The 27,772-nt window shown below is 47.9% G+C and overlaps 1 protein-coding gene across 3 annotated transcripts; it reads left to right on the forward strand.

Moving 5' to 3' along the window:
- The first annotated feature begins 590 nt into the window (after window positions 1-590).
- Window positions 591-26,685, forward strand: Abcd4 (ATP binding cassette subfamily D member 4). 3 transcript variants are annotated; one of them, XM_076921667.1, is made up of 20 exons: window positions 591-915; window positions 10,758-10,972; window positions 12,622-12,740; window positions 12,863-12,990; window positions 14,110-14,249; window positions 15,293-15,409; window positions 15,754-15,879; window positions 16,448-16,498; window positions 19,262-19,356; window positions 19,626-19,747; window positions 19,826-19,917; window positions 20,047-20,136; window positions 22,636-22,844; window positions 22,981-23,072; window positions 23,518-23,554; window positions 23,876-23,925; window positions 24,663-24,715; window positions 25,190-25,266; window positions 25,787-25,902; window positions 26,063-26,685. In XM_076921667.1, exons 1-20 carry the CDS (start codon window positions 826-828, stop codon window positions 26,129-26,131), a joined length of 2,088 nt encoding a protein of 695 aa, XP_076777782.1. In that variant the 5' UTR covers window positions 591-825; the 3' UTR covers window positions 26,132-26,685. The 3 variants fall into 3 exon arrangements, with proteins under 3 accessions (XP_076777782.1, XP_076777784.1, XP_076777783.1); XM_076921669.1 differs by lacking the exons at window positions 591-915; window positions 10,758-10,972; window positions 12,622-12,740; window positions 14,110-14,249 and having other exon boundaries at window positions 12,866-12,990; XM_076921668.1 differs by lacking the exons at window positions 591-915; window positions 10,758-10,972; window positions 12,622-12,740; window positions 12,863-12,990; window positions 14,110-14,249 and adding an exon at window positions 14,251-14,728.
- The last annotated feature ends 1,087 nt before the right edge of the window (window positions 26,686-27,772 follow it).

Genomic DNA, 27,772 nt, shown 5'->3' on the forward strand with positions numbered 1-27,772 from the left:
AGAGAGGTGGGGCTAGCCTGTAATTCTAGCACTCCAAACAAGGCAGAGGAGGCAGCAAGCAAAAGATAGCTCGCTGGTCAGTTAAGGTGATACGACATGACTTTGTGGGTCTCAAAAAAACCCACCAAGAAAGACGACAAACTAGCAGAGCCATGTGTCTGCGCTCTGGATGGGTGTCTGTCACCGAATACTTTTTTCCTGTGTTGTTATGCTTTGGACCTCCGGCAAGGGTGGTAATAAGAAATGGTGATATAATACTGTTGACTACCGCAGTACCACATAACAAGGTGGGAAGACCTAAGAGGCAAGGGGTGGGGCTCCAACTGGTGTGCACTGTGGGCCTGAGCAACTTTTCTCACACTCCCATTCACAAAAGTTATACATCTCCCAAGCAGTTGGCTTATTGTGAGTGGATTGTTTTACATTTTTATTTATCATTGTTAATGATAAATCTTATTGTGGTTAATGATAAATGATAATGGTCTTGATACATTGGCCCACGACTTCAAAGTTGGAAGCGCTGTGGGACAATCTTAAATGATCCTCATTTTCTCTGAAGGTAGGCTTAGTCCTGTAGGACCGGACTTGCAAGAGAAGAAGTCATACCTGTGGCATCTGATTCCCAGAACTGAGAGATAACCATGTCTTTCCCCAGCCTACCCATGGAAACACAACGTACATTCAGAGGTTAAGAAGGGCCAGACTGGGCTAGCCCCGAGGACAGGAAAAGCCATGTTGATGCTTGTCTACAGGGCGGGAATATAGGTAAACAGCAGGCCAGAAGAATTTGGATAGGACACCAGTCCTCAGTCTTGCACTCAAGGTATGGAAGACCCGGATTCACACCTTAGTGCTACTGCCGACCGACCTGTTAACATTGAGGAGAGCGGACCGGAGACATTTCCTCGATCAAGGGTAAAGTACTCAGTGAATAAGTTACATGTATCGGTGGATAAATCAACTAGCTGAGAGAGACAAGGACCAACGTCCTTCAGGGAAGTTACCAGGGCCAGTAATCAGGGCAGTGAGATCAGGCAAAAAGCTTCGGGTTACCCTGTACCCCTTTTCGCCGCTGCTGCTGTATTACCGTATACAAAAGATCTGCACCGGTAGTCTGAGCTATGTATGCTCTTACGCATCGGGCTCCCTGCGGGTTCCTCAGGCAGCCATCCTCAGCTTCCAGGGAACCAGGAGGAGGATCTTAGGATCCCCTAGCCGCGGGGTGGAGGAGGAGGGAGTGGGTTGGGCAGGCGGTAAAGTGTAAATGGTGTAGTGCAGGCTCGGCTCCAGCTGTCTGGCACTCCCTGGAGCTGGCAGAGGGTGAGCAAGAAGCTCTAGACTCTGGACGCCTTTTGTCTCCGGCTCGGCTATGTAAAAGGTGGGGGAAGGGGTAAGAATTGTTGAAACGTGTCCATTCACCCGAGCCCCCGCTGCCTGCAGGTGCGACCATGGGGGAGGGGCTCTCAGACTCAGGCCTAGAAAGGTTTAGAAATGAGAATGGTAGCTCAGCATGCCCTGGACCAGACAAACAGATTTCACAGCTTCTCGCCTCCCAGCCTGTGAACTTCCAAGCCACGTAGACTCCATCCTGCTTATTAGAAAGTGGCCACAAACTGAACCCCCCACCCACTCCTCAATTGTCATTCCAAACCCTTATCTCTCCAGTCCCCAAATCCGCCAAAGCTTCCTAGGGGCCATAACTAAGGCTGGTGGATTTTTCTCAAGTTTGGGAGCTGTCTTGTTTTTATTTTTCTGTGCTTCTTCTTTTGGTTGGGATTCAAAACTCCAGGCATTAAAGGCTGACTGGGCAAATTAATTGATTTCCTTAGACGAACCAGTGTCGGGGAGTGAAGGGACTTGGACCCAGGTCCAAATCGGAGTCCTTTCAAGCTGTGCAAACCCCAGACAAGATAACAACTCTGTTTTCTTTCTTTTCTTCCTCCTTTCCGTTTGTCTTTACTTCTTTTCCCCCTTCTTTCCCTCCCTTCTCCCTTTCTTTCATACTTATTTATTTCCGTGATAGAAACAGAAACCGCTATGAACAAAGAGGAAAGCACTCCCAAGAACGTAAGCGGACTAAGGAGACTGGATAGGTCCAAGACTCAAAGTTCGTGCAGAGCCCCGCATGTAAAATACACAGCATACCTCGCCTCCTCCTCAGAGGGTTTGTGCAGAATAATTTCTGGATTATTCTGCTTTTTTGTTTCTTGAAACAAGGTCTAACTCTGTAGCCCAGACTGGTGTGGAAGTCACTGCATAGCATCAAACTCAATATAAACCTCCTACTTCAGCCTCTAGAGTGCTAAGGTTATTAGCGTGAGCCCCGACTCCTGGTTTGAGTTAATGGTTAAAAAGCTCTTGGCACAACAGAATCAGTAGTGGCTGGTTACCACTTACCTTAGTGATCATGTTGACATAAGGCACAAACTCCAGCAAGGGTGGGTTTAAAATATTACGTGTGTGTGTGTGCACGTGTGCATACCTGTTTGTATGTGTACATGCACACATATATAATTGTATGTGCCTGTATATATGTGTGTATATATCATATGCACACCTGCTTGTAAGCCTGTGCTGCGAGCCTCCCTACAGTCTCAGTTGGAGGCTGAGGTTCACCCTGGTGGTCTTCCTCCATTGTACTCTGCCATTTTTATTTGTAGTTTTAATTTTTTATTTCTCTGTTTAGTTTTGTTTTATTTTGTTTGAGACAAAATAGGGTCTCACTATGAACCCCTGGCTGACCTGGGACTCTTTATATAGACCTGCCTGTGCCACCAGAGTGCTGGGATTAAAGGCATGTACAACCATGCCAGTTCTCTACCATTTAAAAATAAAAATTCTGTGTCTGTGCGGGCGCTCGTCTGTGTGTGTGTGTGTGCACACGCGCGTGCGAGCACCTGAGAGTGAGTGTGTATGATGTCCATCATAGGCACACATGTGGAGGGGGAGGGGTGAAAGGAAAACTTTGTGGGTTCAGTTCTCCTGCCTTTCAGCGGCTTCATCATGATATTCTCTGAGGCAGAGCCTCTCACAGAAGCTGCGGTTCGCTGTTTGGACTAGATGGGCTGGCCACCTGTCCTCCAGGTTCCATCTGTCTCCTCCTCTCCCCTCCCCCTTGCTTTCCCACCTCTAGGCTAACTGGACAGTGGGACAGCCATCACACAAGACTGTGGCAATATGGCTAAAGGCCGTGATGACTTTCAGCATTCTGGGAATTCCACACACATGAATTAGGAATTGGGCTCTGTACGGGCACTTTTCCTTGTATTTTCTCTTCTCTTCTGGTATAGGAATGAGGGAAATCCCTTGCAGTTGACCTGTTCTTTTAAGGAAGTTGTCCCCTCTAGTAAGGCAGGCTTTTTTTTTTTTTTTTAAATGTTTCTTTTTTTTTAGATTTATTTATTTTATTTATAAGTACACTGTAGCTGTCTTCAGACACACCAGAAGAGGGCATTGGATCCCATTACAGATGGTTTTGAGTCACCATGTGGTTGCTGGGAATTGAACTCAGGACCTCAGGAAGTCTTCTTAACTGCGAGCCATCTCTCCAGCCCTTTTTTAATGTTTCTGAGTGTTTTGTTTGCATTCGGGTCTGTGCACCATGTGGATACATTGCCCTCAGAGGCTAGAAGAGGATGTCAGATCCCCAGGAACAGTGGTGAGCCACCCAGTGGGAGCCAGAATTGGAATTGTGATGCCCTGCAAGAACAGCTGTTTCTATTTATATACTTTACACCCTGATCCTCTCAGGCCCAGCTCTTTCTTTCCAGACTGGCCTTGAACTCCAGATTCTCCTTCTTCAGCCCTAGACTACTTTTAAGGCAGGACAGAAAGATGGGGAAATTTGTTGAGATGTGGGAAGGGAGGGAGCCTCTCAACCCAGAGTTTGATTGATGTATCTCACTAACTGGATACCAAGGATTCCTACGTTTGCCTTTCCTCCCTCCCAGCTGTAACTTGCAAGTTTCTAGGACCCTCATCAGAACCCCCATTTAAAGACATGTCTTAAACCCCATATGCTACCCTCAGGACCCCTATGTATTTTCTTATTATATTCTAATCCCACCTAAGGAAGTCTAAAGCCATCCTAGAGTCTCAATTATTAAAAAGGGAAACAGAGCAGAGGGCCCCTTCAAACACCATTGAGAGACCACATGACAGAAGCCTCTGAAATCCTTTAATTTTATCAGTCACAGATTCTCACATTCTGGACAAGGATTATACCACAAACATCTCAGCCCTCTGCCATCTCTCCCCACTCCCAGGGTCCCATCATATAAAGAGTCCAATTTAGCTTCGACCTCCTGGTCCCTCTGCCTCCTCCTCTCCCAAGTTGAGATCATAATTCAATTTATTCTCTTCTGCAGAGTGGGAGATCAAGCCCAGGGCTTCACACATTAGAGGCAAGTGTCTTTCCAGCAAGCGCCCCCTCTCCTTTTTAATTTCATTGTTTTGTGCTTTTATTTCACTGTTTTGTGTATTTGGTCTAATGGTGAAGGAAAGAATCTTTATAAATTCTGGAACTCTGAAATTTGCAATACAATTTTTTTTTCTCTTTTGGTATACTCATCCCCCTCCCCACACCCTCCCCTGCCTCCCCCATGGTTTCTTTTTGTAGTCCTAGCTATCCTGGAACTAGCTCTGTAAACCAGACTGGCCTTGAATTCAGAGATCTGCTGGCCTCTGCATCCTCGGTGCTGAGGGCTGGAATTAAAGGCATGTGCCACCACCTTTTTTTTTTTTTTTTTTCTTGACCCACAGCGTTGTTGGTTTCTCCTTTTTCCATCTCCTTTCCCACTTTTCTCATTGATGCCCCACAAGTAATGGTCTTATTCTTGGCATTTCGGGGCTTTGGGTTAACTTCTGGAACCGGCACTTCCCAGGGCTTGCTTATTATGTCTTGCTTTGTTCTCAAAAAAAGGGAAAGCTTGCTGTTTGCTGAGTATCCCAGGTCTGGTCTAAAATGCACACACTCCCCCTAGTGGTTTCTTAAAGAAGCACACTGTTTTTGGTTTTTGTTTTGTTTTGCCCCCTTGAGGAAATTCCATCTGATTGATACATTCGTGTCATTAATCTTCTCTTTGGGGCCCAGGACTGACTCAAGCTCCAAGCCAGCTGCCTGATTGGCCAGACTCATGTTAATTCACTGTTAACTGAAGTATTTCTGGGAAGCTGGTGTAAATCTAACGTGATAGAATATATTGAAAGGCTCTAGGAGGTACAGAAATTAAAAATGAAAGTTATGGATCCTAATAGCTTACCATTGGGCATTCCCCATGTGCCTTTTGTTGTGTTAACCACGTTCCTACGAAGATCCTCCTTAACTCTCACCACAATGAGGAATGTCCCAACTTCCCTCCCCCCCCCCCCTTTGTAGATAAGAAGTTCAAAGCGACTCTGGAGCCTGGGCAAGATCACCCAGCTGAAAGGTTTCCAGACGGAGCTAAGGAAAAATGCAGGACACCCAGTACAGTTTAAACGGAACATAAGCAATGCAGAATGTTTTAGGATAGTATGCCCCAACACAGCATTTCACTGGGAGCCCCACCCACCTGGTCAGTGATGGACTATGAAGGAATTCCAAGTCTCCTGATGCCCTGAGCTCACAGTGTTAGGACAGTGGACTTCTTGCATAGGATTGTTTGGTTTTTAATTTGTATTACCTGTGTGCATGTATGTATGCACTTGTGCATCTGGGTGGGTGTCTGTGGATGTGAACATGACACCATGCAGATGTGGAGGTTAAACAGCCTGCAGGAGCTGGTCCTCTCCTGTCATGTGGATGTTGTAAATCAAACTCAGACTCCACGCTTGTCAACTTTACTTGATGAGCCATCCCACCCCTGCCATATTTGTTTGGTTTTTGAGATAGGATCTAACGATGTGGCCTCAGTAGCCTGGAACTCATTGGGCCAGGCTGGCCTCTAATTTGTGGTGATTTTACTGCCTTGGCCTCCCAAGGGATGGGACTATGGAATTCTTTCCAAAGCAAGAAACCTTGTAGTATCACAAAATCCTGCCTCAGACATACTGAAAAATGTCTGGGGAAATAAGGCTTTGCACTTTCCTTTGCTTGCTGGTTTTTTCTTCTTCTTTATATTGCTGGGCACCTGACACACACCCTACCACACATATCCTACCACACATACCCTAACACACATATCCTAATACACATATCCTACCACACATATCCTACCACGCATACCCTAACACACATATCCCAGCACACATATCCCACACACATACCTACCACACATATCCTAGCACGCATACCCTAACACGCATACCCTAACACACACACCCTAACACACACACTCTAACACACACATCCTAACACACATACCCTAACACCTATACACTAACACAAATACCCTAACACACATACCCTAACACATATACCCTAACACAATACCCTAACACACATATCCTAGCACGCATATCCTACCACGCATATCCTAACAAGCATATCCTAACACGCATATCCTAACACACATACCCTAACCCTAACACACATACCCTACCTGCACATGGCACACTCAGGAATTTGTATTTTTCCCCCTGATAATGCTGGAATAGACCCTAGGGCCTCAATCATGCTAGGCATGCCCTCTACACTGACCCCAGCACCCCTTAAGACAGGGTCTTCTATAGTGCCCAGGCTGGCTTTAAACTCAGTGTGTGACTAAAGCTTGCCTGGAACTCCCAATCCCCCTGCCCTTACTTCTCAAGTGCTGGGGATTACAAGTATGTGTACCACATCCACTAGAATTTTACCTGCCCAGCCTCCCAGTTACAAGCATGCACCACCATGCCTGGCTATTGCACGGAATATTGGTTGTTTCCAGCTGGTTACATTGTTACCCATACTTAACTGTGTGTGGCTTCCAACATTCTCAGCACATTGTCCCTTGGTATCTGCCAGGAATTGGTTCCAGGATCCTCTTCTCTCCAGAATACCAACTGTGTATTTACCATCTGTATATTCTCAAGTTTCTTCTGTGGTGTGTTGTTTTTGTTTGTTTGTTTTGAGACAGGATCTCTCTATTAACATAAGCCCCAACTGTTCTGGAACTCACTATGTAGACCACACTGGCTTCAAACTCACAGAGATCCTCTTGCTTCTGCCTCCAGAAGGCATGTACCACCATGCCTGACTTTCAGTTGAGTCTTAAAAAAATCAGGAGTTATGTTTTCCTATCAATGGGGAAATAAATGGTAATAGGCAAATATTAGCTGGAAATTAAATTTTAGAGTAAGAGATAGTTCAGGTGAAGACGGAAGTGTGGGTATAAGTTCTAAAACCAGAACTCTCTGTTATCTCACCATTCCTGTACTTAGGAGCTAACGACTGAGGTCATGGAGCTGGTTCCTCCCTGTAGAATGGGGATAACAAGATGGCATGGTTTACAGATTAGGTTTACAGATTAAATTATTCCCATAAAATGCCCAACACAGGCTGGGCATGGTGTCTCATGCCTTTAATCCCAGCACCGCAGAGGCAGACAAATCCTGTTAGTCCGTTTGAGGCCAGCCTGGTCTACAAATTGAGTTCAGAACCACAAGGACTACAAAACTAAAACAAAACCACCAAACAATAGCACATCATAGGGACTAAGAAGTATCTATGGGTGTGAACCCAGTGGATCCAACCTGAGACACCTTGCTATGGTTTTCTTAGCATGAACTAATCTTTGTATCATTTCATTATTTGTATGGGCTTAAGGATAAATGCAGTTATGAAAGTAGACATTTCTTCCCTTTCTTTTCTTTCTTTCTTCCTTTCTTTTTCTTTCTTTCCTTCTCTCCTTCCCTTCTCCCTCTTGCTCTGACCCCGCCTAGCCGATTTTTTTTTAAAGATTTATTATTTAAGATATATGCCTAAGGGTAGGTACAGATACCTGTACCACATGTGTGCAGGTGCTCGCAGAGGCCAGAAGAGGGCATCAGGTTCCCTAGAACTGAAGTTACATGCACCTGTAAGTCACACTGCTGCTGGGAACCAAACCTGGGTCCTCTGCAAGCACAGCAAGTGGTCATAACCATTGAGCTGTCTCTCCAGCCCCTGAGATTTTTGTTTTTAATGTTTATTTTTTATTTTGGTTGGTTTAGTTTTGAAACAGGTCTCAAGTAGCTCAGGCTAGCCTTGCACTCTCACTCTGCTTCTCTAATAGAGATGTGTACTATCATGGCCAGAGAGAAACAACGTTGAAACAATAATATCTCCAACCCCTAGAATCAGACCTGATACAGCAGAGTATCTGCTCAGCAAATATCAGTTGACAGCTGAATGACTTGTCACCATTGTCACCTTTTGTGCTCTGGTGCCTTACAACCAACACACTGCCAGGAAGTCCTGGGTGATTTCTACCATAAAGGCTGCAACTTTCAAGTTTGTGTGTGTGTGTGTGTGTGTGTGTGTGTGTGTGTGTGTGTCCGTGTCTGGTGGGCAGTTCCTGTGTGTGCAATGTGTGGAATACTATTCAGTGTGAGTATACGTGGAAGCCCAAACAAATGCCTTTTCTCTGTTGTTTGTTCCTTTTATTTGATTTATTATTATATGTGTCTAGGTGTTTCACCTGCATGTGTGTCTATGTAGTATATTTGTGCAGTGCCTTTCCAGGCCAAAGGAAGTCCTCAAAACCCCTGAAACTGGAGTTATAGAGGCAGTGGTGGGCTTTCTTTTAGGTATTGAAAACCAAACCCGGGCCCCTGGAAGCCAATGTTTCTAGCTATTGGGTCATCTCTCCACTGTTTTTATTACTTTTTGATGTTTGTATCTTGATGTGTCTGGCTGGGTTTCGTTTGTTTGTTTGTTTGTTTGTTTAAAAAGCAAATCTTAGAAAATCCTACCCTGAAGTGTTAAGTTCTTCTCCCTGCAGAAAGCTTGGTTAGCATCTTCTCTAAGGTTTTTCTGGACCTCCTGTCTCTGTGTCCTGAGTTGGCTGCCTCTCTCTTTCATTCCAGCACACTGTTTTTCAATGTTGGGGAGCAGAGTGAGGCTAGAATTTTGGTCCCCCTCTCTGCTAAGAGATATTTGACATGTTTTTGTTGGCTGTGTCAAGGGCAGCTCTGCTGCTGGCATCTTACAGCTGTTTAGTCCCGAGAGATTGTTCAGTCTCCTACAACTCACCAAAGACCAGGCCCAACAGTTGTTAGTGTTGAAACTGGGGAAGCCTGTTTGCTTTGTTTGTTTGCTTGGTATCTTTGTCACAGACACAGAGCTTTGTAAAGACAACTGAGCTTGCCAATGAGCAAATAAACCTAAAAGCCTCTGAAGACAACTAATAATTGTTACTTTGTTGACTTGTTGAGTGTTTGTTACAGAGTTGACCATAAGGATTCAGGGAGGAAGATACACCTAGATGAAAATGTGAGTCTCTGTGAATATGCTATTATTGTTTCCTTGAATCTCTCTTTGGGCGCTTTAGACAGTTGATAAGCATTTCACCCACTCCTCATTTAGCATTACACATTATACATCAGCCGGCTGCAGTGTAGTGGCACACACCTGGTGTAGTGGCACATACCTTTGATCGCAGTTCTTGGAAGCAGACGCAGGCGGATCTCTGAGTTCCTGGCCAGCCTGGTGTAGAGAGAGTCTCAGGACAACCAGGGGCTACACAGTGGAACACTGTTTCGAGAAAAAACAAAACAAAGCAACAAAACAAAACCAGCGGCAAACTAAAAATCAAGCCAAACCAAACCAGAAACATCATTAGTGTTGAAAACTGCAAATATAAAAGTCACAACCCCCCACCCTTTTGTTGTGAGGCTGTAGTCCTGTAGTCCAGGCTGATCATGAGCTCTGTGCTTTCTATGTATATGAGGCATATCTTGAACACCTGGTCCTCCTGCTTCTACCTCCTCAGTTTCACAATTACAAGGTTAAGCTGCCATGTTAGGCTATAAAACTGATTTATGTGTTTATTTTTGTAGTGCTGGGGACTGAACCCAGGGCCTTACGTAAGTCAGGCAAGCCCCTTTCCATGGAGTCACATCTACCTGACTTAAAAGATCATGCTGGGAAAAGATAGAACGTCCTGGAGAGATGGCTCAGCGGTTACACGCACTGGCTGCTCTTTCAGAAGTCTATGTAACTTGAGTTCCAGGGACTCTGATGCCCTCTTCTGGCCTCTGCAGGCACCAGGCACGCACGTGGTACTGAGACATACATACAGGCAAAACATTCCTATACATAAAATATATTTTAAAGAAAATCTTGTAAATCGTGCTGGGACCAGGGAGCTAGCTCACCCGATGAAGGCTTTTCCCGCCAATCCTGATGACCTGAGTTGGCTCCTCGGGAAACCTCAAGATGGAAGGAGAAAATTGACTCCTCGAAGTTGTCTTCTGACACCTGTGCCCTGGTGTGAACACACACACATAGCACACTAAATAAACATGTACTTTTTAATTAATTAAATTTTAAGGGCTTGAGAGATGGCTCAGTGGTTAAGAGCGCTGACTGCTCTTCCAGAGGTCCTGAGTTCAATTCCCAGCAACCACATGGAGGCTTACAGCCATCCGTAATGGGATCGGATACTCTCTTCTGAAGTGTCTGAAGACAGTTACAGTGTACTCATATACATTAAATAAATAATATGTTTAAAAAAAAATTTTAAAAACAGATCACGCTGTCTTCTCTGGGAGAAAGTTACATTCTAAACTACCAGATACCAAAAGAAACCTCCCAGCCCCACAGGGGACGCTCTAGCCGCCTGGCCAGCTCTATAAACTCTGGTTACTCTCTCTTTCAGGAAAGCCTGCGCTTCCGGGAGCAGCTGCTACGCCGAACAGTCCTCTCTATCCACCGCGTCTCTGTGGTCGCTGGAGTCCCTCCCCTTTCCTCCCAGGGAGGGGCCCCGAGCTCTGCGGACTCTGCCCGGGGAGGACACCGGGCTTGCTCGGTTGCCTTGTCTTTCGCATCCCGAGTCATGGCGGTCCCGGGACCCACGGCCCGAGCTGGTGCCAGGTGAGGACGATCGGGTTGACAGGAACGCCCTGCCTGGGCAGTGGGGAAGGGGCTGCTCCCCTGCGGGTCCTTTCTTGCAACTGTCCTTTAGTTTTGGTTCTTTGGAATCCCGGCTACACAGAATGGGGTTGACGCCGCCTCATTCTAGGTACCCCTAGCCACCCCTCTTTTGGTGTCTTTCTCCTTTAGTTTTCATTCTCAGTTCCAATCCGCTCTTGGCACACCCTCCTCTGCATTAGTTTTTTTCCCAGACCCTCTTAACATAAATTGTCATGTTACCTTAAAATATATGTTGACTTTGAATTCATGAATCATGTGATTTTTAGAAGAGAAAAAAAAAAGTTTTTAAAGTGAACATTGGGTATTTTAGGTCATCCATGTCATATGAGTTTTCACTCCTGAATGTTGCCCAGTGTCACCCTGGATACTTAGACTCTATTTCCCTAGTAATGGATACCTAGATTACTTCCAATATTTAAAGCACCACAAAGTATACTGTAATGAATATTCTGGCAATTGTCTCTTGGTAGATATTGATGGTTTTCTTTAGGTTATCCACCTCAAGATAGGATGCTGAGCTGTACTTAATTCTACAATGTTTTGGAGTGGTTGCAACGAATTTATAGTTCCTAATAGCAATATATAAAGGTTCTGGTGTCCCTTATATCTATCCCCAATATTTGGTATTGTTTAGGTTATTTTTCCTAATATGTATCAATCTGATGTATGTAAGATGGTATTCTATTGTACTAACTTTATTTTTATTTTATTGGTGTGTGTGTGTGTATGCACATGCACGTGTGATGTATGTACCATGACACAGGAATGGAGATCAGGGAACAGATTTTGGAGTTGGTTCTTTCTTTCTACAGTGGGATATGGGGGTGGAATCAGATCTTAGAGACAAACACTTTGACTTTTTACTGGCTGAGACATCTTGTCAACTACACTGTGCTAATTTAGTACACATATTAGGCCCTTGGATTGTCTTTTTCATAGTCTGCCTGTTTATATCCTCTCCCCACTGTCTTATGAAATATCCTGATGTGCTGGGTGGTGTTGGCACACACCTTTAGGTCCAACACGTGGGAGGCAGAGACAATCAGATCTCTGTGAGTCTGAGGCCAGCCTGGTCTACAGAGCAAGTTCCAGGACAGCCACGGCTACGCAGAGAAACTTCGTCTCAAAAGATCAAGAAAGAAATATCCTGGCATGCAGAGATTCCTTGCATGTTCTAGATTGTAACTCCTTATCAATTTCATTCTACAAATACCTTCTCTCGTTTCACCAAAATCGGTGGTACTGTGTTAAAGAAAATATTTTATTCTAAATTAAGCCCACCAGTTTAATTAAGCTGTCCATCATTATTAAGGTAGCTTCACTAATTTTTTTTTTAACATTTGCTTCTGTTAGGTTACTAATATCACTTTTTTTTTCCCCACATCTACCATCTTCAGCATGGTAGACTTCTCAAGTCTCTCTCTCTCTCTCTCTCTCTCTCTCTCTCTCTCTCTCTCTCTCTCTCTCTGTGTGTATGTGTGTGTGTGTGTGTGTGTGCAAGCCTCTGCATAATAATAAGGCTAAGCTTACTACCTCCTGTAAGGCTCAACTTCCCTCTGAGCCCTCTCTCTATGTCCTGACTTCTGCAGGCCCAGATTAGATCTGCAACTTGTCCAGAGGTTCATGAGGATACAGAAGGTTTTCTTTCCTTCTTGGTCATCACAGAATGTCTTAATGTTCATGACCCTCTTGTGTGTAACTCTCCTGGGTGAGTGAATGGGCTTTGGGCGATGGGGAAAAAACCTGGGTTTGGGATTCCTTCCCTTGTCTCCAACAGGAGGAAGTGTTTTCTCTTCCCCTTTGACTTCTGCCTCCTTTCCCTCCCCACAGAGCAACTGGTGATCTACCAAGTTGGCTTGATCCCCAGTCAGTATTATGGGGTCTTGGGAAACAAGGACCTGGATGGATTTAAGGCACTGACGTTCCTGGCTGTGGCACTCATTGTCCTCAACTCCACCGTAAGGACTCCCCTTTCCCCTAGGGTCCCCCTTCTCCAGTCTAGTGCTGTGCCTGGCGGGACTGAGTGTTCAGGAAGCAGGAACCAAGCTCTGGATCTGTTTCTGCCCCTTTCTGGGAATTTAAATAGGCTACAGTTTCCCTGAAGGTCAGAACCAGAGGTGGGGCCTTGATTTTGCTGTTGGCTTTCTTGGGATGAACTTTCTGGTTGAACATTCTGTAGAAATAGCCAAGGTCCCTTCCCCTCCCAGAACTCTCACTTCAGGGGGCGCAGAACACGTTCACACCAGCATCTGCAGCCAGGGAGCTGTTACTTCTCTGGCAGCTGAGACACTGACTCACACCTCCAGCCTTCTGGCCTGCTCCTTCTTCTCCAGTAGCTGCCTTCCACTACTTGAGTTGGCAACAGCCTCCTTGTTTTCCAAGATACATTTATTGGCACCTCTCTTGAGTCCTCCTTAACTTGCTTTGTGTCTCCTCCGTCAAATTCAAGCCTTTCTCAGTGTATACTTGCTCCTGGAGTTGACGGCTGCAGCTGCACGCCTTACGCCTTTGCCACCAGTTGCTCATTGGCCAGATTGTAAATGCTTTATCTCCTCCCCCCCCACCCCCCTCTCTCATGCTTAGCTTGAGGCTCTTCAAAAAATGGCAAGTGATGAGGCAAGGCTCTAGCAAGACCCAACCTGATACCCTCTGTCAGGCTGCACTGACAGTTTCTTGGGGATGCCCTTTCTTGTCCTAATGTGACCACTTGGGTGTGCTTTCCGTCAGTAAAATCCCTTCTAGGCTTGGGGACAGAGGAAGAAATTCATAGATGGAGCAGACCATAGGGTTCTCTGTCTCCAGTGGCTCCTATGCTCCCAGTGTGAGACGTTCATTGCAGGGAAGGACTTGAGTTTGCCTTCCGTAAGCTCTTTGAGATTGTTGAAGGAATAAGCACGTGAGTGAATGGGAAACGGGAAGTCTCGTGATTTGAAGCCTTGAAAGGAAACTGCACCGAAGAGATCACAGTGGATTCTGCCTCGTCGGCAGAAGCTCCTGCCAGCTCTGAGCTTTGAACCCAGACTCGCAGGAAGCCATCTCTTCCTCCTTTCCCTCTCCCCTGCCTCCCCCACGCACAGCTGAAGAGCTTTGACCAGTTCACCTGCAACCTGCTGTATGTGAGCTGGAGGAAGGACCTCACCGAGCACCTGCACCATCTGTACTTCCGCGCCCGCGTGTACTACACCCTCAATGTGCTGCGGGATGACATCGATAATCCGTAGGCATCCCTCTCCGTCCCTGCTGCCTCCTGAGCTCCCCATACAAGTAGCCCAGCCCTGCGCACCCCTGACCACACGCTTCTGCAGGAGGCCAGTGTTGCTGTTCGGAGCTGTGGGGGATGGGAGGGGGGTGTTATCACAGACCATGGGGCTGACTGGGGAGCTAAAAGGAAAGAGCTGGGAGTAGTTCTCTTAGTCCATTTCTTATCTTGAGTTAAAATGAGGCAAATGAACACACATCCTTGCCAGGAAACAAGTTCTGCAGCAAGGAGGTGGGGCAGAAGAAAAAACGAAAATTACTATCGCTGTCTGGGATTCAGATCCCCACGTCTAGCTTGCGCAGTAAGCCCCACACACACCTTCTGTACAATGAAGACCGTAAGAGTTCCCTCAGAGGATGTAGTGAGGATGAAATACTGTTCCCGTCAGGCTGTAGTGCCTGACGGCAGATGCTTCAATGTAAGCTGACATTTGAGAGGTGAGGGATTGCAAGCAGCCTGTCCATTGTCTCTCACTGGAAATAGGACTCAGTGTGGCCCTGGTAGCAAGGCGGGACTAGTGGGATCTCTCCTTCACATTTAGGCCTTCCTATTCATCACAACAAGGCAGCTACTTTGTTGCCTGTCTGGGGGGTAACTTTTCAGCTCAAACGGAGCTTCCCAGTGGAGGTCCTTAGAAGATGGCCTTTTCACTATGACTCGGCCTGGTGAAGCTTTCACCGCCAGACCCTACCCTGAAGAGTCTTGGGCCCATAGGGAGAGGGAAGGATTAAGATTAAGGAGACCACGTCCCTGACCATTCAGAAAGACAGCCCTGCTCTCAGTTTCTCTTTTGGCTCTGTGCAGAGCTGACTCAGGCCCTTGGGTCTTCTGGTGGCTTCTTCCCGGCCCCTAACCCCCACCCCCTTCCCCTGTAGGGTAAATTGAGACTCTGGATTCCTGGTTAGAGCCTAAGGCCTATTTGTCTGCATCCATCTAAGTCAAGGTTAGAAGTGGAAGTTCCCAGCTCACTGGGCTAAGCTCCTCCATGTTGTTGATTGTAGAGACCAGCGAATCAGCCAGGACGTGGAGCGATTCTGCCGGCAGCTCAGCAGCATGACCAGCAAGCTGCTCATTTCCCCCTTCACTCTTGCCTACTACACGTACCAGTGCTTCCAAAGGTGCAGCCTCTCCCTCCAGGGCCTCCACCCCAGCCTGGTGTTTCCCCAGAGTCTCCCACATAGAGGGCAGGGCAGGGTCCAAGGGAGGCTCATCTTTGCCAGCTGCACCCCAGAGAGTCTTCTGGCTCACATGCTCATGACCCTGCCCCCTCTTTGGTCTTGTGATACTTCACTGTCAGGGATCCTGACTTTAGCCAGGTGACAGATGTCACTGTCATTCATCCCGAATTGAAGAATCGAACAGGGGCTACCTGAGGGGTGAGGCAGGACTCAGGGTCCCAAAGCTCTGTATGTGGCACCCCACATCATCTCTCATCTTACCTTTCCCTCTCTCTGCCTTGCAGCACAGGCTGGCTTGGGCCTGTGAGCATCTTTGGATATTTCATCCTGGGTACCATGGTGAACAAAACTTTGATGGGGCCCATCGTGGCGAAACTGGTGCAACAGGAGAAGCTGGAGGGGGATTTTAGGTGTGTTTTCTTGGTTAAGGTTGAGGGACGGGGTAAAAGTCCTAGCTGTGACAGCTGCTAGCTAAGTGGGAAACGGGCATTGTTTGCCTCCTGAGGTTTCTGTTCTCTCATCTCTCAAGTGAATGACATGTTTGTCTATTGAGAGCACTGTGAGAACTAAGGAGATTGTGTTTGTGAAGCGGTAAGAAAAGTGTGGGTTGGCCATCACTGGCATCTTCTGAGAGATGCTTGTGATCTAACCACCCTGTCTGCTGGGCCTGCACCTGCCCTGTGCTTCCTGCCTTGGTTAAGCTAGGCTGGGTGGATGGGGCAGGTCCCCGTAGACAAGAATACACCTGTCCCATCTCAGAAAGCTGAGGTCAGCACAGAGCTGAGATCTGCACTGTTTGTACAGCTTCTGCTGCCCCACCCGGGCCCTGGGGGGGGGTTCTTCCTTGTGACCTTGTGACAGCGGAGGGAAAGGCAGCTACAGTGTTAATGGGGAGCTGGGCTCTGTGTTGTATGGGGTTGGCTTCCTCTGCATCCAGGGTGCCCCATCGTTACCACACATTTCCCTCTGTCTGTTCAGGTTCAAGCATATGCAGATACGAGTGAACGCTGAGCCTGCTGCTTTCTACAGGTGAGTCTAGTAGAGAAAGCTCCCTTTCTCCCCACAGTTAGGGGTAGAAAAGATAAAGCCTACTACCATCTTGGCACTGTAGAGCTTGTCACACTTGGCTGTGACCCTCTCCCCACCCTTCTCCCTGTCTTTAGGTACAGGGACTGCTTCTGAAGCTGGTGGCTTCCTTAGTCTTAGTGGTTAGACATGGGGCCTAAAATGACCAAGGAATAGAATGAGTGAGTAGCTTCATCTTGATCAAGGCATGGCTTTAGTCTCTCTTCCTGTCTGAAATAGCTTCTTTTTGTTTCTGTAGCATGGGAGTGGGGTGGAGGGGTAGGCTTTTCACAGAAGGGTACATCTGCTCCCCACACTGGCTGGAGCCAAGGACCTGGCATCTTGCAGGCAGTGTGACGTCTCTTCTCTCCTGGACCAGGGCAGGTCCTGGTGTGTGTGTTTGGGCTGGAAGCATAGCTGTATTTAAGAAGTTAAATTGTCCCTTGGATTGCCTGTTTATGGGATGATTTTAATAGCCTTAGACCCTTTGCCCTCTGTCAGTCTCAACTGTAGTTAGCAGTCACTTCCTTACTGGAACACCAGGATCACTGCGAGTTTGAGATGAGCAGGTGGACATGGTGTCTCACACCTTTAGTAGGCAGGTAAGGAGACAGAAGCAGGCAGATCTCTGTGAGTTCAAGGCCGGCCTGATCTACATAGTGAGTTCATGCCAGCCAGCCCTAGATTCAGTCCCAGCAGCACAGAAATCGGGTGGTAGCACATACCTCTAGTCCTGCTGTTCAGGGGGTAAGAGCAAGGAGGACCAGGAGTTCAGGGTCATTCTTGGCTGCATGACAAGCTAAGGGCTGGCCTGGTTGCATGATACGTTGTCTTAAAAGAAACAAACAAAAAACAAAACAAAAACCAGAACCTTCTCCCAACACTCTTTTTAAAATTTTTCTTTTTCTTTTTTTTTTTTTTTGAGACAGGGTTTCTCTGTGTAGTCCTGGCTGTCCTGGAACTCACTCTGTAGACCAGGCTGGCCTCAAACTCAGAAATCCGCCTGCCTCTGCCTCCCAAGTGTTGGGATTAAAGAAAATTTTTATTATTCATTTGTATTTACTTTATTCCTGTGTGTGTGTGTGTGTGTATGTGTGTGTGTGTGTGTCTGTCTGTCTGTCTGTCTGTCTCTCTGTGTGTGTGTGACTGTCTGTCTGTCTCTCTCTGTGTGTGTGTGTGTATATGTGTGTGTGTGTATATGTGTGTGTGTGTGTGTGTGTGACTGCTGGTGTCATCAGGGGCTGGAAGAGGGCGGTGGATCCCCTGAAGCTGGAGTTACAGGCAATTGTGAGCTGTCTGAGTGGGTATTGGGATTGGAAGAGCCTCGAGTACTCTTAACCTTGGAGCCAGCCTCTGGCCCCTGGCTCAGAGGTTAAGATGTTTGTTGTTTTTACTTTTTGTTTTGTTTTTTAAATCAAAGCAAAACAACAACAAGCCCAGTGTCTCCCTATGTGTCCCTGGCTGTCCTGGAACTTACTCTGTGAACAGACAGGTTTCAAAATCACAGAGATCTGCTTGCCACTGCTTTCCCAGGTGCTGGAATTAGAGTCATGTACCACTACACTGGGCTAAAGTTTTAAATGTCTACTTATTTTGTGGTTATGAGTGTTTTTGCTTGTACCATGTTAGTACCATGTGAGTGCCTGGTGCCCACTGAGGCCAGAAGATCTCTGGAACGGGAGTTACAAACGGTTGTGAGCTGCCATGTACAGGCTGGGAATTGAACCCAGGTCTTCTATAAGAGCGACACGTGCTGAGCCACTTCTTCAGCACCCTTCAACAGAAGTATTTTAAAATATTATTTATTCATTTTTATTTATATATGAGTACACTGTAGCTGTCTTCAGACACACCAGAAGAGTACATCGGATCCCATTACAGATGGTTGTGAGCCACTGTGTGGTTGCTGGGAATTGAACTCAGGACTTCTGGAAGAGCAGTCAGTGCTTTTTTTTTTTTTTTGGCTTTTCGAGACAGGGTTTCTCTGTGTAGCCCTGGCTGTCCTGGAACTCACTCTGTAGACCAGGCTGGCCTCGAAGTCAGAAATCCTCCTGCCTCTGCCTCTGCCTCCCAAGTGCTGGGATTAAAGGTGTGCACCACCACTGCCCGGTGCAGTCAGTGCTCTTAACTGCTGCTGAACCATCTCTCCAGCCTGGAACTTAAAAAAAAAAAAAAAAAAAAAAAAAAAAAGACTTATTTATTTACTTATTTATTTATTTATTTATTTATTCTTTATCAGCATGTACAACTGCATGCCAGAAAAGGGCATCAGATCCCAGTTACATGGATGTGTGTGAGCCACTATATGGTTGCTGGGAATTGAACTCAAGACCTCTGGAAGAGCAGACAGTATTCTTAACCTCTGAGCCATCTCTCCAGCCCCTTCAATGGAACTCTTAAATTATGTTCTGTAGGTTTTACTAGCTCAAAGTTTTTTAGTTTAAAGTTAAAAAAAAAAAAAAAGAAGAAGAAGAAGAGGGTGTTAGAAGCCCAAGTTACTATTAATTTAGTAGAAACCATCCAGAGCTTTGGGTTTGAACCAGGCCTGGACAACTTGAGTTCCTCATGTTGGATCATGAGGCTCAGGCTGTGGATGGGTGCTCATGGTAGAACGAGTTCGAGGCTAAGATTATTTGCATGGGCCTGGTCTCTAAAGAAGGCTTTGGTGGGAATGAAGGTATCTCAGCCCTGCTGAGTCCCTGTAGACACCCCATCCGTTTCCATCAGAGCTGGGCTCGTTGAGCACATGAGGACGGACCGCAGGCTGCAGAGACTCCTTCAGACCCAGAGAGAGCTGATGTCCAGGGAGCTCTGGCTGTACAGTAGGCAGAGGGGCCCTGGGAGATGGGATTGGGATGGTCCAGTTAGCTCTTCACTCGCATACCTCCCTGCTCTCTGCCTGCTCTGGTCAGGCATCCACTTACTAAAAGGATTAACCATGGGGAGCCTTTGTCTTTCCTGTGGGTACCCTAGGGGAATGCAAATCTGGAGGAAGCATGACCTTACATGACTTCCTGCTCTCCACCCTGAGAGTTGTGTCCCTGCAGAACACGTGAATGTCAGCCAGTCTCCTGAACTCTGTCTCCTACAGTTGGTATCAACACCTTTGACTATCTGGGCAGCATCCTGAGTTACGTCGTCATCGCAATCCCCATTTTCAGTGGGATCTATGGAGACTTGGGCCCCACAGAGCTTAGCACCCTGGTCAGCAAGGTGAGAGGTTCTCCTGATCCACCCTTACACCGGGGTCCAGTGCCTGGGCCTGTACTGACCGCTCTTCATCCTGACCAGAATGCTTTTGTGTGCATCTACCTCATCAATTGCTTCACCCAGCTCATTGACCTGTCCACCACACTCTCAGATGTTGCCGGTTACACGCACAGGTGAGCAGAGTATGTGCAAGAGTGGGACAAGGGCAGAATCGCACTGCTTGTTGATGAGTATGAGAGAGGAAGGAGTTTCCCCTTCACCTGGCATCCAGAGCCTGCCTTAGATTCTTTCTTCTTACCCAGGATTGGAGAGCTTCAGGAGGCCCTGCTGGACATGTCCCGAAAATCACAAGACTGTGAAACCTTAGTCGAGAGTGAGTGGGATTTGGACAAGTGAGTACGGAGCTGTAGTTCATGGATAAGGATCCAGTGGTGACCAGCTGGCTTTAACTCGGAGCCCCTCCCAGCTGGGTAGCAGGGTTATAAGGAGTGGATGGAGCAGTCTCCATGTTGTGTCAGTTGTCTTATGAGTGTGCACTGTTAGCTGACAGGTCATTCTGGCACCCACTGTGTAGCTTTGTGTCATTCCCCACAGGGCAAACAAATGCACACAGCTGTCTGGCACCATAGCGGAAACAAAAAGCCAGGCATAGTAGCTCATATTTTTAATTCCCAGTACTTAGGAGGCTGAGGCAGGAGGATTGTCATGAGTTTAAGGCCATTCTGAAAAACTACATGATGAGACTCTGCCTCAAAATAAAATAAAAACAAAGGAAGGGCTGGGCAGTGGTGGCGCATGCCTTTAATCCCAGCACTTGGGAGGCAGAGGCAGGCGGATTTCTGAGTTCGAGGCCAGCCTGGTCTACAGAGTGAGTTCCAGGACAGCCAGAGATACACAGAGAAACACTGTCTCAAAAAAAAAAAACAAAAAAACAAAAACAAACAAACAAACAAACAAAACAAGAAAGGAAGGAAGGAAGGGAGGGAGGGAGGGAGGAAGGAAGGAAGGAAGGAAGGAAGGAAGGAAGGAAGGAAGGAAAGAGAGAAAGGAAAAGAAGAGAAGGCTGGAGAGGTGGCTCAGTGGGTAACCTAAGTTGAGGACCTCAGTTCGAGCCTCTAGCAACCACACAGAAGCCAAGTGTGGCCCTGTGCCTATAATCCTAGTGCAGGGTGGTTGGGAACAGGCAGATCCCAAAAGACCAATATCTAGTCAGCCTTGGCAAACAGTGAGCCCCAGGTTCAATAAGAGACCCTTTCTCAAAGAAGGCCCTTTCTCAAAGAAGGAACACACTGACATGACCTGTGGTATTACGTGTGTACACACACATGTGCACACACCTGTATGCACGACACAGGACAAAAGTAGTATTCAAAAAAAGAAGAACAAAAGTCTGAATGTCACACTCCTCGTCAATTCCACTTTCCTAGTGTCTCTTGTTTCCCACGCCTCCCTCAGACCCAGAGCAATGCATGTTTTAATTCCTGTTATCTTCGGGGTCCCTAAATGCTTCTGACTTTCCTCTCCTTCCCCCACCCCCTTTGCTTTTTTTTTTTTTTTTTTTTTTTTTTTTTTTTTTTTTTTTTTTTTAAGAGGGCATCGGATCCCATTACAAATGGTTGTGAGCCACCATGTGGTTGCTGGGAATTGAACTCAGGACCTCTGGAAGAGCAGTCAATGCTCTTAACCGCTGAGCCATCTCTCCAGCCTTTTTTTTTTTTTTTTTTTTTTTTTAAACCGGGTTTCTCTGTAGCTCAGTGAGAACCGCCTAACCGCCTGCCTCTGCCTCCCAAATGGTGAGATTAAAGGCCTGTGCCACCATCACCACTACCACCAGGCATCCTGTGCGCAAATGACTTAACTGCTCTGAGTATCATTTTCTTTGTTTCTAATAAGGGTAGTAGTGAGATCTTCCTCCTCAGAAGTAAAGATTAGATACATTCTTGGAAAGTGTCTGGATGGTGGCCACCTAGAAGGCTTTCAAAAGATGAAAATACGGCTGGGTATGACCCGTGCCTCTAATTTGAGGCCACCCTGGTCCACATAGCAAGTTTCAGGACAGCTAAAACTACACAGTGAGACCTGTCTCAAAAACAACAAAAAAGAAAACAAGACAAACAAGAACCCCACTATGGGCTCAGCAGTTAAGAGCACCGGCTGCTCTTCCAGAGGACCAAGTTCAGTTCCCAGCAACCACATGGCAGCTCATAACTGTTTGTAATGGATCAGACACCCTCACATAGACACACATGCAGGCAAACCACCAAAACACCAATGCACATGACATAAAATAAAAAACAACAAGAACCAAAAAAACCCACAATTACTAGAATAAAGTTGTATAGCACTGGGCAACTCACTTAGCAACCAGAGTTGGTTTCCTTTATCTGCCAAGCCAGACAGCATTTACCATCCATGGGTGCCAAGAGTGATTAAGATCAGTTGGGCAGGGACTTCACCCAGTGGGTCATAGGTTAGTGCTCCAGCTCCGTCCCCATGTTAATGCTTAGGCCGCCGTGACAGTATGCCACAGACTGGCTTAAATGGCAGAGGAGTTCTCACGGTTGTTCACACTGGGAATTCAAGGTGTAGGTTAGCGCTGGTGAGGTTGGTTTCTCCCACGGCATCTTTCCTTGGCTCACAGATGGGCACTTTCCTGTTTCCCCTCACTTGATCTCTATGCATGCCCTATCCCTGGGATCCGCTCTGACAACCTCGTTTTAACATCAGCTTGTCTCCACGTTTCACACCGAGGCATGTGGACTGAGACATCAGTGTATGAGTTTGAAGGGCATAGTTACACCGCTGAGGACAAAGGGGATGGCTCTAGACCATGTACTCCCCTTGGACCTTACCCCTATGGCCTGTCTCTCCACCTCTCTTCCCTGCCTCAGAGCCCCAGGGTGTCCGACAACAGAGCCATCAGACACAGCTTTTCTGCTCGATCGGGTTTCCATCTTGGCCCCCTCCTCTGACAAGCCCCTGGTCAAGGACTTGAGCTTGAAGATCTGTGAGGGACAGAGTCTGCTCATCACAGGCAACACAGGCACTGGCAAGACCTCCCTGCTGCGGGTGCTGGGAGGCCTGTGGGAGAGCATGAAAGGTGAGCCAGCCCTCCCTGTCTCTGGTACAGCCTTGGCCACAGGGGGGCAGTGTGGTGGGAAGAGGCAGAGATGGAGCCAAGGGGCAGTTTCCTTGTCTGCGGGGTCTCCCAATGGAGGCTTCTGTGGGCTCTGCAGGCTCAGTGCAGATGTTGGCTGACTTTGGGCCCCACGGGGTGCTGTTCCTGCCTCAGAAGCCGTTCTTCACTGATGGGACACTTCGGGAGCAGGTCAGCACGGTCCGGGGTCCACTCCTCCAACCTCATGCCACCCACTTACATCTAGGACTTATAAACAGTGCGACAGGCCTCGGGCCCTAGGAGGATAGGGAGGGCCACTAGCGCCCTTGCCTGGGAATTCCCGGGCTCTGAGAACATGCTGTGCGCTATTTATGGACTGAACCCAGAGCTGCTTTTGGTGTCTAACCAGTTGCTCCATGTGTTTGTTAGGCACTAGAGTGAACCCTCAGGAGGCTCCAAGACTCTTGCCTCCGGAATACGGTTGTTGTCCCATAGCTTACATTGTATCTCTCCTGTGAGCCCCGCAGGCTGGTGTCCCAGCTCCCCTCCGTGGGGCGGAGCCTTGCTTCTGTGGGTGGGTCCTAGGGATGCTAATGATGGGACTGAGTCCTGCAGCCTCCCATTACCCACCTTAGCCAGACATTCTTGCTTTCAGGTGATATATCCCCTGAAGGAGGTCTACCCTGACTCAGGTGAGCTGTCCTTCCTCAGCTTGTCTTCTCATCCCAGTTGACGGTGTTCTGCCTGACTGGCCTCTCCTGGAGAGTGTCCAGCCAGGCTGCTAGTTTCCGGCTGGGTCTTATCTTTTAACTGCTCAGTATTTGGGGACCCTCTTGTTCCGTCTTCCTTTCCTTAAGAGAGACACCCATGGGGAAGGGAAGCAGGTGTCCTTTTTCAGGCCCGTATGCTGTTAGGTTTGTTCTGGGATTCTGCCCCTGCCGGGGTGTGTACACGCCATCCCTCCTGGCCAGCCCGAGCGAAGCCCTGGTGTGCTGAAGCAGTTTCTGTTTTAGGTTCTGTGGACAATGAGAGGATCATGAGGTTCTTGGAGTTGGCAGGCCTGGTGAGTGGGACAGGGGCCCTGAGGACTCAGGTCCACCTGGGAGCATTGGCCACAGGTAGTTGCTGGCCAGCAGAGCCACTGCCATCTCTGGGCCCAAGACTGAGGCCAACAGTGGGCATGTAAGTCGGCAGTGGGCCGGGCGGTGGTGGCGGCAGACGGATTTCTGAGTTCGAGGACAGCCTGGTCTACAGAGTGAGTTCCAGGACAGCCAGGGCTATACTGAGAAACCCTGTCTCGAAAAACCAAAAAAAAAAAAAAAAAAAAAAAAAAAAAAGTAAGTCGGCAGTGGTAGCTGCAGACAGGACCCCGGCAGTAAGGATCTGTGTGTGTTCTTGCGCTGTAGAGATATTATTTTAATACTGTGTGTGGGTGTGTGTTACGTGTGTGTAGGTGTGTGTGCCACAGTGCAGAGACCAGAGGACAATGTTGAAGTCAGTTCGCTCCTTTCACCTTTGTGTGGGTTCCAGAGAGCAGGCTCAGGTACCCAGGGTGATGTGGCAAGCAGTCCACCCACTGAGCCATGTCACCTCTGTGGAAGAATCTTAATAATAAAGCTGATGGTGTGCCTGCTGCTTCTCGGCAACTCCAGCTAGCCTCAGTGGTGTAGGTGATAGCACCCACCTCGGTACACCACTGCCGTGTCTGTCACAGAAACACTGGGGGTGGGGTGGGAGCTAGGATTGCAAAAAAACACAGATGGACACTTATGTGGACTCTCTGACCCCTGTCTGTTACAGGCCAGCTTGGTGGCAAGGACTGGAGGTCTGGACCAGCAGGTGGATTGGAACTGGTAAGGATGAGCTAGTCCAGGCAGCGCCCCCATGGGTCCATTACAGCATCCCAGCAGCCCTGTAAAAGGATGGCATGGCTCCTGCCCCCAGTAGCCCCGTGTTCTGCTGCTCCACCAGTTCAGGATCTGTATCTTGGGTAGAGTTTGGGCCTCACCTGTCATGTGACTAAGAGGGAGGGCCTCTGTCCTGGGGCCAACCTCTGTAGTGAACTTGCTTCTTTCAAGATGTATTCTTGGCAGCCGGGCGGTGGTGGCGCATGCCTTTAATCTCAGCACTTGGGAGGCAGAGGCAGGTGGATTTCTGAGTTCGAGGCCAGCCTGGTCTACAGAGTGAGTTCCAGGACAGCCGGGGCTACACAGAGAAACCCTGTCTCGAAACAACAAAAACAAACAACAACAAAAAAAAAGATGTATTCTTGGCAAAAGTCAAGCTGTCACCTCCTTTCAGGGCTCAATTCTCATTGCTTTTTCTAGGTACGATGTCCTGTCCCCAGGGGAGATGCAAAGACTGTCCTTCGCCCGCCTCTTCTACCTGCAGCCCAAGTATGCAGGTGAGGTGCACACCATGGGCACACATACCAGGTGCTGTGTGTACTCACAGGTACTTGTAGCATGTGTTCACAGCCTGGACACATATGTACATCTGTACCTGGCTGGGTATCCCTGTGTCCCCTACCCGTGGTGAGCAGAGCTTGGCACGTTGGCATAGTCCTGAGGATATATATTATTAAGCAGCCTCAGTTAGAGGACGTGTGATTGTAGCTCCCTGGGTTCTGCCATAGGTGAGTGGGCAGCCCCCGAGCTGTGCCTGACAGGAGTATGTATATGTGGCAGGTATGGACTCTTCTGAGGACAGAGCCTTGGATGAATTGAGAGTCCCAGGTTGTACAGTCTTGGGGCACAGTGTTATTTATCTGCAGGCAGCTGTGAGATCTGAGTCGTGCTCACAGGTGTGGTCTTTATCCTGGCGTGACTCCTGTCAGTCCTCCACACTCAGAGGGAATGGGTTGGAGGAGTGACAGAGAGGGCAAGGGCAGTCTATGATCCCTCGCCACCATATTCTGCCATCAGTGCTCGATGAAGCCACCAGTGCCCTGACAGAGGAAGCGGAAAGTGAGCTCTACCGGATTGGCCAGCAACTGGGGATGACATTTATCAGTGTGGGACATCGGCCCAGCCTTGAGAAGGTACCCATGCCACAGGGATGGCCTGATGAGAAGGAAGATCCCAAAGACTGGGCCTGGCCAGGACCAGAGACCCCTCAAACTGGGAGTGTTGGGTGGCAGAGGGATTGGGGTGACTGCTCTGGCAGCTGTCTGACCTCAGTGGGGTCCTGGGCTCTTGCAGTTTCATTCCTGGGTTCTGAGACTCTACGGAGGAGGAAGCTGGGAACTGACTAGAATCAAAATGGAGTGAAGCCAAGCATGTAGGTTCGTTCGTCAGAGCAGCGGAGCTCTGGGGGCCTGCAGTGTCCACAGACAAGGAAGCCCAGTGAGCCAGGAAGGAGCCTGATTCACCTCAGGTCCTACACAGGGACCCTGGCAGCCTCCGGCCCTGCGCATGGGTGGCCCTGCGGGAAACACTGAGGTCTCCCCAGCTGCTCCCCTGAGTTCTTACAAGTTACTTCAGATGACTTTGCTGCTGAAAAACTGGATGAACTGTAAGCGCAAAGGGCCAGGGTGAGAAGACTATTGGATTCAAGTGTAACAATGCTGGTCACATCTTACAGTGATAGACTTTGTAAAAGCTTATTAACCACTTAAATTTTATAAGTTTTTTTTAAAATAAATATTAGTCCCCAGGCAGTGGTGGCGCACGCCTTTAATCCCAGCACTTGGGAGACAGAGGCAGGCGGATTTCTGAGTTCGAGGCCAGCCTGGTCTACAGAGTGAGTTCCAGGACAGCCAGGGCTACTCAGAGAAACCCTGTCTCGAAAAACCAAAAATAAATAAATAAATATTTAAAATGTAGGTTTTTTTTACTCAGTCATTTCTTCTTTTTTAAAGGATTTATTTATTTATTTATTTATTTATTTATTTACTTTGTGTAAGTGAGTGCTCTATCTGTATGTACATCTGCAGGCCAGAAGAGGGCATCAGACCCCAGGACAGATGGTTGTGAGCCACCATGTGGTTGCTGGGAATTGACTCAAGAACAGGCAGTGACAGTAGTGGCACATGCCTTTAATCCCAGCACTTGGGAGGCAGAAGCAGGCGGATTTCTGAGTTTGAGGCCAGCCTGGTCTACAGAGTGAGTTCTAGGACAGCCAAGGCTACACAGAGAAGCCCTGTCTTGAAAAATAAAAAACAAAACAACAACAACAAAAAGAACAGGCAGTGCTGAGCCCTCTCTCCAGCCCTAGAGCCATCTTTTTGATTGAGTTTCCACACATCCTTAAGGTTTTTAGAGGTACACTCCTGCCCTATACCTGCCTGCCTCTCACCCCATCTGTGTCCCTCCTGTCCACCCGATGGCCTGGAGACAGCAGGTTGTGACCAGTGCCTAGACCACTGACCCTTGGGATCCTCTGTCTTTATTTAATCTTTTGTCTGTTTCATACTGGGGACTGAACCTTACGAATCCTAGGCAAGTTCAATACCACTGATGTACTTATTATCTGATTCAAGAAAATAATCCTGTCCCCCATCCCTTCCCCCTTACTAGCTAAAATATGGTTGGCAGCTTATTGTTGCGTGTAATTTAAAAATCACTCTACCTTTGCCCATGACCACAGTCCACAGTCTAAAAACACGCTCCCGCTTTTGCCCGGGACCACGGCCCTGCTTCTCCTGCTTAGCTCTGAGATCGGCTGCTGTTGGCCCCACTCCCAACTCGCCCATTCCTCCCGGCTTAGCTCTGCCAAGCCACCAGCTACCGATACCCTAGAGCTGCTGCCCACGCTCTGGTCCCTCCCGGTTCCCTTTTGTTCTTCCCGGCTTAGCTTTGACAAGCCGCCACCACCAACCAGGCTTCTATCTCTACCCACCTTTGCTCAGTGGAATGAAAAAAACACTCAGACACTTTTATTACTTTAGAATTTGCCTACTAGCACAATTG

This window comes from Arvicanthis niloticus, chromosome 23 (assembly GCF_011762505.2).
Source record: "Arvicanthis niloticus isolate mArvNil1 chromosome 23, mArvNil1.pat.X, whole genome shotgun sequence".
Classification (NCBI taxonomy): Eukaryota; Metazoa; Chordata; class Mammalia; order Rodentia; family Muridae; genus Arvicanthis; species Arvicanthis niloticus.

Excerpts from the sequence above, each read along its gene's own strand:
- Abcd4 (XM_076921667.1), top strand. The coding sequence starts at position 826 with ATGGAAGACCCGGATTCACACCTTAGTGCTACTGCCGACCGACCTGTT. Across the intron at positions 15,410-15,753 it reads ACGTACCAGTGCTTCCAAAG|CACAGGCTGGCTTGGGCCTG; the intron begins GTGCAGCCTCTC and ends TCTGCCTTGCAG. Across the intron at positions 22,845-22,980 it reads CCTGTGGGAGAGCATGAAAG|GCTCAGTGCAGATGTTGGCT; the intron begins GTGAGCCAGCCC and ends TGGGCTCTGCAG.